At 34.2% G+C, this 10,539-nt stretch overlaps 1 protein-coding gene and 2 non-coding genes across 3 annotated transcripts; all 3 read right to left on the reverse strand.

Moving 5' to 3' along the window:
• On the reverse strand, window positions 1-10,501 carry LOC134240287 (T-complex protein 1 subunit eta-like). The gene is made up of 12 exons (XM_062722389.1): window positions 10,409-10,501; window positions 8,762-8,915; window positions 8,521-8,627; window positions 8,295-8,420; window positions 7,654-7,706; window positions 7,370-7,541; window positions 6,744-6,908; window positions 2,881-3,014; window positions 1,733-1,885; window positions 1,410-1,561; window positions 799-987; window positions 1-579 (listed from the first exon to the last, which is right to left on the reverse strand). Exons 1-12 carry the CDS (start codon window positions 10,412-10,414, stop codon window positions 353-355), a joined length of 1,638 nt encoding a protein of 545 aa, XP_062578373.1. The 5' UTR covers window positions 10,415-10,501; the 3' UTR covers window positions 1-352.
• Window positions 2,017-2,096, reverse strand: LOC134240329 (small nucleolar RNA SNORD35). Its single transcript, XR_009986407.1, has one exon. It is a non-coding gene; the product is annotated as a small nucleolar RNA SNORD35 (small nucleolar RNA).
• On the reverse strand, window positions 2,706-2,785 carry LOC134240328 (small nucleolar RNA SNORD35). The gene has a single exon (XR_009986406.1). It is a non-coding gene; the product is annotated as a small nucleolar RNA SNORD35 (small nucleolar RNA).
• Window positions 10,502-10,539: the final 38 nt, after the last annotated feature.

A 10,539-nucleotide genomic window follows, 5' to 3' on the forward strand; every position in this document is an offset into this window, starting at 1 on the left:
TTCATAGTTCCTCTGATTTCAGAGATTTATTTATTTATATGAAATAAATATACAATCAAAGCACAGTCTAAAAATCATACATTTCATAATATAATGTACATCATCACAGCTCACAGAGAAATAGTCACTCTCTCACAATGTATAAGGGATTTCACACTAGGTTAAGTATTAACAGCCTCAGAAGCTGAAGTCTATAGATGAACACTTGACTCGTAATCTGACGCTGTATGTTTAGATTTTAAAAGGGCATCTGTGATTAAGATTGCCATTTTTCCAGATCTGTTGAACTTTTTCAGGTGACAAGACTTAGACCTATTTGTTCATAATTTGTTCCTATTTCTGGTGATTCACATCACATGGGTCTCCCTCGACCACGCCCCATGCCTGGGGGGCCACCACCGGGGGCATCCCCTCCTGATTTAGGATTTTTAATTGTTTCGTCAACAGAGAGGATGAGGCAAGTGGCTTCAGATGCAGCAGTGATAGCATTAATTTTGACAATGGCAGGCTCCCAAACACAGTTCTCAAAATTATCAGAAATATCCTCCTTCATTATATTTACACCATACCATAAACCACCTGTAACAAGAAAATAAAATGCATCTGAAAATATTTTGTACATCTGTATTTGTATATGCATATTTTCTTGTGCACAGGAATAATTTTTTTTTGTTCTGGAAAAGTTATCAGATAAATTTCCAAACTACATGTATCTATGATAACAATTTTCTATTCGAATTCTGAAAACCTAGTGCCTATACACATAAATTAAGGACAAACAAAATCTGCCTCAATTACCTTCTGCATGGCTCTGTCTAAGTTTGTTGAGAATGTTCGTAGCATCAAAACCTGCATTATCACACAGTTGTCTTGGAATGATTTCTAGAGCTTTGGCCATTGCACTGATCATAAGTTGCTCCTTTCCTGCTATTGACCTGGAGTAGTCTCTCAGGTATTTACTCAGTTCCATTTCAATGGCTCCTCCACCTTTAAAACATCACAGCATTTATTTAGTATTATCAATTAAGAATACTGTGAAAGCAGAAATATTCGTGGGGGATTAAATTTCGTTTATTTCGTTGTTAACAATTATCAACGAAATTAAATCCCACACGAAATTTTATATGGCTATATATTAAATAGAGTTACTCTCAAAACAACGAAAATAAATGCCCACGAAACTATTTTGATGACAAATCAACGAAATTTTATCCCCACGAAAATTTGTGCTTTTACAGTATTACATGTTTTCTTCTCACTCACGGTAATGTAAAATTTCAACTTGGATTGCTTCATAGAGAACTGAGGGCAGCGTACGATTAAAGAATGGAAGATGACCCTTCAATAAAATAAGCAATGTATGATAGGACTTTAGCAACCTACACACCATGCTGGAATATCTTTCTCACCTGCTACAACAGCATCGTTCTTCATGGCTCTTCTGACAATCATAATTGCATCATGAAGTGACCTCTCGGTTTCCTCAATGAACTGCTCTGCTCCTCCTCTTAATACGAGTGTGCATGTTTTTGCTTCTGGACAGCCAGTAAATAGATTGTACCTAAACAAAGCCAATGTCACAGTGTAAATACCGAATAAAATATATTAACCTATTTTTCTCTTTCATAACAATCTGTCAAGTACACCTTTATTTCCAAATCCAACTTAAACTTATTTATGCATGCAATTAAATGTACAGGTTTTAATTCTTGTTTCCTGTTTAAGTTCCAACCTTTCTCCTCCTATCTGAATTTCCTCGAATTTCTCGCAGGATCCGAGAACACTACCCTGTAGATTCTGACATGTGGTCTGTATAGATCCCCCGCATGCTTTCATTGTTCTTTTTAGATCTTCCTCCGGGACTCGGCCAGCACAGAACATGTCCCTGAAATTTAATGAAAATACAAAATTACGATTCTTTTTCAAAGTTTTAGTTTACATTAAAGATATTTTTTTAACCGCAACAATCTGACAACTGCCTTCCACAAATCGGATGCATAAAGAATATTAGAATGAGACAGGTGCTCAGCAAAGCCATCTGGCATTGACTTCAAATTTCTTTCTCAGAAGACCATCGTGAGTAAACATCATGGCACCTGTCTTTTTTTATCATTATCATCCATTTCAATTAAGGCAATGTTTGCTTTCGAACCTTCCTTCTTTTTCAAATTGATATTTTTTATTCTCACAGGTCTAACTTTCTACGATATGCATAAACTTAACTGTTATCCCTTTGAAACTCCTTAAGAAAAAAATTTCTTCAAAACTCTTAAACCAACCACTAAATTTAAGCCTCTATTTATATTTGGTTTGTTGCTTCAATTTGGAATATTCTAATTAACTTTTGTCCAAGTTTAGTAAGCTTCAAGTCAGATGTGAGGAGGGTAAGGTGCAATGTTAGTTAAAATTGTGTATAGTAAAGAAAAAAGAACATTGAACTACTTCCGAATTATTACAGTTGCACAGGCTTTTCAGCTTTCCCTATGGTCAACATTAAAGTTAATTTTTATATGACCCAATTACAATTTATATCTTTACATGATTATATTTTTATCCCAATTATCTTATTTCTCTAGCTATCAAAATGTTCAAGAAAATGTTCAAGAAATGTGCATTTTCTTTCGATACCTGAAATTTAATGATGCTTATATTAAGCAGTCTTTAATCTCTACTCCTACTTTTCTACAAGCAAAGTGGATATTTGACAGATGTGCTCAGCAGAGCCTATTGGCATTGTCTTCAGATAGAAACTTCAGAAGACCATCGTGAGTAAACATCATAGCACTTGTCATGTTATCTATAACTTTTTAAAATCCTTTTTATCAATCTATAAAAATCATCATCAATTTTTATCTATTAAAATTTAATATTACCCATTACCTGTCAGCAAAATACTGAGTAGCTACATCCCCAATGGGGAGTTTGGACAGCACAACCTTGGCCCCACTCTTGTGAATCCAGTCTAATTTTTCGTACAGGATTTTCCATTCTGCATCAACAATGGACTGATACTCCTAAAATAACACAAGCAAACAGGGTTCGACACTAACTTTTTTACCGTGGTGGACCGCAGGTCCACTTGTCAAAAATTATTGGTGGACCTTCTCAATATCTGGTGGACCTTTAAAAATGTTTGAATGAATGAATCATTACACAAGGCGTTACTTAAAACTAACTTTAATATATACCGAGTCCAGTCAGACTAATAAAGCATAAAAATCTAACCAGTCATCAGAATCAAATCAATCAGGGAAAAGGGACACTAGTCAGATTTTTTCAGATGTAAAACTTAAAAAAAAAAAACAAACAACATATTAATCTACAAACCAAAAAATATATATATTAATAACTAGAAAACTGACCAGTCAGCAAGGGCCCCGCCATGGGGTAGAATTAATAGGGTGCAGCTTACGGAATTATTAAAAAATGTACGAAGAATAAGCAACAGCAACTGTATTCTAAAAATTTCAAGATAATTCCTGAATATTCAAAAACCTGAAAATAATATCCTTGTATTTACATTAGGCAGTAAAGAACAACTTAACATTGAATGTATATTTAAACAATTATGAAGCTTGTGTTATATAAAATGCCAGTCTTCAATGAATGCAAATATCATGAAGGCTTGACCTTAACTTCAAACAAACAGCATGCAGTTGCAGACAAAGGTTTTCATTAAACTTAAAGTGACAGACAAAGAAAAGCCTACTAAATTTTCTGCAGCAGGCTAGATAATTAATCCCAAGGGATTAATTGTACCTCTCTCATCGTTTTCTTCTTAAGTTACAATAAGAACTTTTTTCAGTATTAATGATAGAGTGGGGTTTTTATACAACTATACTAAAAATTAATAATATTCTTGAATTAACATAAAGTGAAAAAAGTAAATCAAAAAATCTTCTTTAATCTATTTTTTGTTATTAGAATTCAATGAAATCATAACTATTAAACAAAAATAAATTATAAAAATTTATATTTAAATCCACATTTCAGAGCATTCATAGCATTCCCAATTGACTTAACTTCAAAACAAACTTCATTTGCAGACAGAGGTGGTAATTCATCTCAATTTGACAGATAAAGATAATGCTCTGGATTTTCTTCAGGAGGAAAGCTAATTAATCCCAAGGGACTCATAGCAGCATTCACTTTACAATGGGAACATCTTCAGCAGTTATCTCTCTTTGCCAATGCTTTGGTATATAAAGTTAAGAAATCTACCCCACCACCCCAGCTCCAATCCAGGGTACATAGAGAACCAAACTTAGCATTAAAATATGTATTTCTGCCTACTTAGTGTTAAATCTAGACCCTAAAAAGGGCATGGTAATCAAGAAATCAAAAGGGCACTTTGTGTCGCGACGGGATCTCACGAGGGCACTTTTAAAACAAATGTATTAAAATGTCTTTATAAAGATTATATTAATCATTAATTTTTACATACTTTAACATTTTTAATTACCTTTAATATCCTTTCATACTGAAATCTTTATTTAAACAAGTAATTTAAAGATAAATTCATATATCTGTATTCCATTCATTTTTTTAAAAATATCAACACAATTAGCACACCTGGGCTGACATGACAATTATTGAAACAAAAAAGGATATAAAAAAGGCATTTACATCCAATTTCTTTAATCAAAAAAGTAGTAAAGTTACACTTGAGAAAGTAATGGTATTAATCTAGCTGAAACATCTTCAAAAATTATTAAAGTTTGGAGGTATGTTTTTTTTACCTACTTGGACTGTGTTATTTGTGTACTAGTACAGTCAATTTAAAAATACTTTTTTCAGGGAAGAGGGGGAGGGACATTTTGAAAAATACATGTAGAGACCATTCTATTTACTTGGAAAATATTCTACCAACAGGATAAAGTGAAAACTGGTCTTACTCCCAATATATTTTGTTAAAAAAAAACTCTGGCTTTAATTAGAAACATTGACCCTCAGCTTATCAAATCTATCAGTTCAATCAAAGAAACTAACTTAACTGTTGTTTTTAAGCCTTTTATAAAATTACATTCTTTTTTTTTGGTGCACTGTAAGTATTTTATTCAGATAAAATATCCGTTTTTTCTTCAAGTTCAACTATGTGTTTTATTCTACTTTCTGTTTAAAAAACGATCCTGATTTTAATTAGTAAATAATTTACAAGTTAATTTATCCTTGGTCTTGGGCTTATTCTTGCATAATCAATGCAATCAAATGACAGTTTCTCAAGTTAAATCCTCTACCCTGACAGCCTGAGGCATGTTAATTAGCCAGGTGGCTGTGTGGTGCGTTCAAGCGTGAAGTGATTTCCTGTCGTTGTGTAAACAAAGGGATTATCAGCATGCACTGAATAAACAGAACAGCAAAGGAATATTGCCTAAACTGGGCATATTTATTAATTTTGGGTTAGGAAATAAGGGCATGGTGCTGGAAAAAAGGGCATGGCGCCGAGAAAAAGGGGCATGGCGCCGCGCCATGCTAGTTTGCTTTAGATTTAACACTACTACTGAACTACCATACCAAATTTGTACTTGATTGGGCAACCATAAAAAAAGTTGTCCATTCATTCTTATGCATAGTTAAGGAATCTACCCCACCACCCCAGCTCCAAACCAGAAGACATATAGAACCAAACTTAGCATCAAAATATGTATTTCTGCCTACTGAACTACCATACCAAATTTGAACTTGATTGGGCAACCATAAAAAAAGTTATTAGAAAAAAACAGAAAATTTGTGGACGGAAGAGTGACAGACGGACAGACAGACAGACAGACAGACGGACAGACAGAGTGATTACTATAGGGCACCCGCAAATTCTTGCGGGGCCCTAATTATCATTCAGGTACAGTGCTGAAAACCTGCATTTATTTCGCTTCCAAAGGTAGATTTCATTATAAAATTTCAATTATTAATAAATTTGTTTGCAGATGAAACAAGTGAATTCTTCACGTATCTATGGCTAGATATTTTTTTTTACTACGAAGCAAAACTGACATAGGCATGATAGGTACATGTATGTGTATTAATTAATTATTTTCTAAATTCATTGTTTATTCAAAAAAGTAGTGTTAAAATGTATATCAAGAAAATTAAAAAAAAACAATGCATATAAATGCAGCTGTCAATCAATTTTAATTATCTCCAATAGTGTGCGTTCAGGCGTGAAGCGATTTCCTGTTACCCAGTGTAATTTTCACACCTTTCTGTGCATTACGTAAACAGAGGAGAGACTGGCTAATTTGGCACGGATTTTTCATGCTTCTTATTCAACATGTTCAAGGTCCGTGTTGAATGTTCTATTGTTAATATTGGAGTTATGAATTTTACATGTAAAAAAATATCGATTTGCTAGGTCACCCTGATTACCTAAAACATTATTTACATGCATATTTATTTCTTGTAAAATACAGGTATTGAGGAATTATTTAATAATTTGAGTTACAGATTACGATTTATAGCAAAAACCCCTGAAATTTCACTTTTTTTTTTTTTTTAATTTTTTAATATGTTGTTTAAATTTTAAGTGGACCGACGGTCCACCTAGTCCAGAACGTTTGGTGGACCTTCCAATTTTTTGGTGGACTCGGGCCGCCGGTCCACCGTTAGTGTCGAACCCTGGCAAATCCGTGTGGGATCAGAAACTTATTCCATAGGCTTAGAAATTTTCCTGTATTCTCCTGACAATGTGTTATTGTTATTATATTATAATATTGTATTATTATTATATTGAGATTATGGTAACTCACCTGAACGTTATCCACTCTGACTTCAGCATTCTCTTTCTCAGCTTTAAGTTCCAGTTCAACATTAAGTAGCGCAATCTTTGGTTTCTCATATTTCTTAGGTTGCATTTCAAAGCCAGCATAGCTAAATGTTTTCTTGAATGCTACACCTGCCACCAACCTGGAGTCCTGCAATCCACAACAAGGTACAGGTTAGTAAACTTGAAAGGCACATAAATTATTATCCAAGTGCCCCATTTATTGTCCTAATCATGAAACTCTGGATCAATGTCAAAATTGCAAGAGAAATACCACTTTGTTGTTTATATGTACCTTCACAAGCTATGGTCATACTCAGAGAGAAGCATACAACCAACTCTCAGGAAGAAAGCCACACCCCTATCATGTCTACCCTGACTAAAACAGCCAATGGCTGACACACAGGGTGGAGGCTCTTTATATACCACTGATGTAACACCAAAAACCTGAGAGAGGTCCTCAGTTGACTTATCAGTGGAAGTAAGTTACAGTATACAACTTTATCTAAAATTCTGATTTATTTTTCTAACACGAATGAGTGGAAATCTGCAACAATGCAAAGTAACTACATTCCTAATTCTCTAACATGCATGAATGAGTACTTCTCTCACCTCTAAGGCTCCTCCTGTGACTTTCTTGACACCAATCATGTTCAATGGGAGTAGTTCATCTAATAACATCACAGCATCTACCACCATTTTAGCAAAGAAGTCCTTCTGATGAGCCACAAGTTTGGAGCTCAGTGTTGTGGCTGCACATTTCTCCAGTAATTGCCTGTGCTCCCTGGAAGTAACAATATAAACTTCATTTTCTCTGTGTTAAACACTTCTGACAATTATATGTATTTCAGACTCAGTTTTGCTACATGCTGACTGCTCATGAAATGGTTTCTTACTTCTTGTCATCCTTCTTCACTTTGACAGAAATTTCTTTGATTTTTTGAACACTCTGTTGAAAACAAAGTACAGTACATAAAATCATAAATCAAAAGAATATTTCTTCATTATCTTCATATGATACAAGATACAATGAAGCAGCTTTCAAATTTTAAGAAATTTACTCAATAAATACATGGACTTCATCTTAAGTCTATCATCATAAAGTTGAAAATGATGAATATATAAATATTGTTAGAAAAAATTAATTTAGATCTTCTGGAAAAAACAGCTTAGTATAAAGAAAAAGTAGAATAATCATGTCTCCAGAAAGTTAGAACCACTTAAATACTTGATCTCTGAATTGGGATTTTCCTTATTTCATTCTAATTATATTCTAATGAACATATACAATAATCAAGTGTTGGAAGGAGTTCGAACCGAGAAGACGATGTTTGTCATCGCAGTCTCACGACTTCCTTTTCTCTGTCCTCTCTACATCAGGCTCTGAATCAACAATGTGTTTACTTTTAACTGCTGACCCCAACCAAGAAAACTTAGAGGAATCAACAATTAAAAGAACACTGGACTCAGAACTGTGATATAGAAGAGGATTAGGAATTACAAGTGACATTTCTTACTCTAGAGTCTAATAACTCACTAGATTTGTAGCTTTTCTGAATGCCCTGATGATGACTTGAGGATGTACATTTTCTTCCACAAAAGGTTTGGCTTGTTTCAAAAATTCACCAGCTAATAAAACTACTGATGTTGTACCATCACCCACCTGTAAACAAATGGATAAAAAATATCTTAATGAAATTTTAAAACAAGAAATCAAACATGCTTTGGCAATAACAAGGTTAAAGTGACTGCAACATTTTTACCTCTGCATCTTGAGATCTAGCTATATCAACTAATGTTTTAGCTGCAGGGTGAACAATATCCAAATTCTTCAAAATTGTGGCTCCATCATTTGATATTATAGACTTTCCTGCAAGAGTAGCCAAAAAAGTTCTTTTAACATATTCTTTCATGGTGGATACTGAGGCAACAAATAATTTATTATGACATGTTTTGTGAATTCAGAATACATTCAATAACAGCTTTTACAAATTTAAGAGTCACCTTGCTCACTGATGATTAGTTTGTCCATGCCCCTTGGACCCAGTGTAGTTCTGACAGCATCAGCTATGGACTGACAGGCATTGATATTGCTAACAATCTGGGGGATTCCTTGTGAGGAATCGGTCCCTTCCTTCAGCAAGATAATCTGTGGTTGCTGAAATGAGAGTAAAATGTTTAGATTTGGATGTTTGCGGCAGTTGCATCAAATGTGACGTGTAGCAGTTTCAATAGCAGCAATGTGCAACAGGAAAGGAGAAAATGTATGGCTTGACCAGGAATTAAACCCAGGACCCCTGTACCACTAGTCAGTGGCTCTACCAACTGAGCTATCCAAGCTGCTATCCACGTCCAAAATCATTATGATTGCACACATTTCAGAGATCTGCTAAGTAAATTACAGCTATTAAGATTCCACACATTTGGGCAAATTGTCTAATCTCTTTCCAATGAAGGGGTCCTTTAATGCATAATTTCACTCCCCTTTTGAAAATGTTACTTAACTTTAGGAGGAACTTCAAAGGCTTGCAAGCCTTTATGGTCATTTTTACATTTTTATAACGTTCAGTGATTGAATACAAAAGCATTTACTTTTTATAGAAGAGATAATCATATCCTTGGTAACGCGATGTAGAACTGAAATGTTTATCCTCAGTGTCCAATAAATTTTTAATTTTCAAACTGCTATACGTGGATTCCTAGTTATCCAACGATAAGCAATCTCAATTTGAAAAGAAATCACTTGATAAAATATACCATGATGTTAAATATCATAAAGAAAAGTTTCGTTGTTGGGAATATTACATATTTCGAACATTCCAGAGTAACATGTGATTACTTGCAATTTCCAAACCACAGGGGCATCTTATCCACTCTGTTCTCTACTTCACATATAAAAATACACAAGGGAAGAATCGAAAGTAGCACACGATTTTTAAAAAAAGTCAAAAAACAACTTACTTGAGAAAAGTTACACAAATCCTGAAAGGAACTAGCGCAAATAATGTCCTAGTACTTATCCAGGCTAAAATATTCCAGATATATCCATCGTAAATAGCTTTTATCCAACTAAAACCCCAGCTTTCTGCACAGTGTGAATCTCTACGCCCAAGAAAAGATAACTCACCCGGATGACAATAGGGTAGTACCCGAGGCCTTCCGAGTGCCATTGGAAGACTTCGGGCACTACCCTATTGTCATCCGGGTGAGTTATCTTTTCTTGGGCGTAGAGATTCACACTGTGCAGAAAGCTGGGGTTTTAGTTGGATAAAAGCTATTTACGATGGATATATCTGGAATATTTTAGCCTGGATAAGTACTAGGACATTATTTGCGCTAGTTCCTTTCAGGATTTGTGTAACTTTTCTCAAGTAAGTTGTTTTTTGACTTTTTTTAAAAATCGTGTGCTACTTTCGATTCTTCCCTTGTGTATTTTTATATGTGAAGTAGAGAACAGAGTGGATAAGATGCCCCTGTGTCCAAACAAAACAGCACAAAAAATACAAGCTTAAGCAAACTCAAGTTTCTTGTACTTCATAAAATTCAAATCTATACTTAATCTTTTCTTCATTTCCTTTTCATAATTCACAACAAACAATTCTAAATAGAACGATTGGGATGGATTTTAAACATAGGCATGATTGCACCTACCATCATTTTCGGCTAGTAACCATATTATACAGGAGAGTTCCAATACAAAAGAGGAATAACTCTTGTTCCTCCTTGTCAAAAAAGAAGATTTTCGCATTGTAAATTTTGTCTTTGTGTGATTTATGATTATT

Source organism: Saccostrea cucullata, unplaced genomic scaffold (assembly GCF_032062105.1).
Source record: "Saccostrea cucullata isolate Sc308-1 unplaced genomic scaffold, CSIRO_AGI_Scuc_v1 ctg43, whole genome shotgun sequence".
Taxonomy (NCBI): domain Eukaryota; kingdom Metazoa; phylum Mollusca; class Bivalvia; order Ostreida; family Ostreidae; genus Saccostrea; species Saccostrea cuccullata.

Excerpts from the sequence above, each read along its gene's own strand:
- LOC134240287 (XM_062722389.1), bottom strand. Across the intron at positions 7,707-8,294 it reads TCAGAAAAGCTACAAATCTA|AGTGTTCAAAAAATCAAAGA; the intron begins GTGAGTTATTAG and ends TGTTTTCAACAG. Across the intron at positions 3,015-6,743 it reads TCAGAGTGGATAACGTTCAG|GAGTATCAGTCCATTGTTGA; the intron begins GTGAGTTACCAT and ends GTGTTATTTTAG.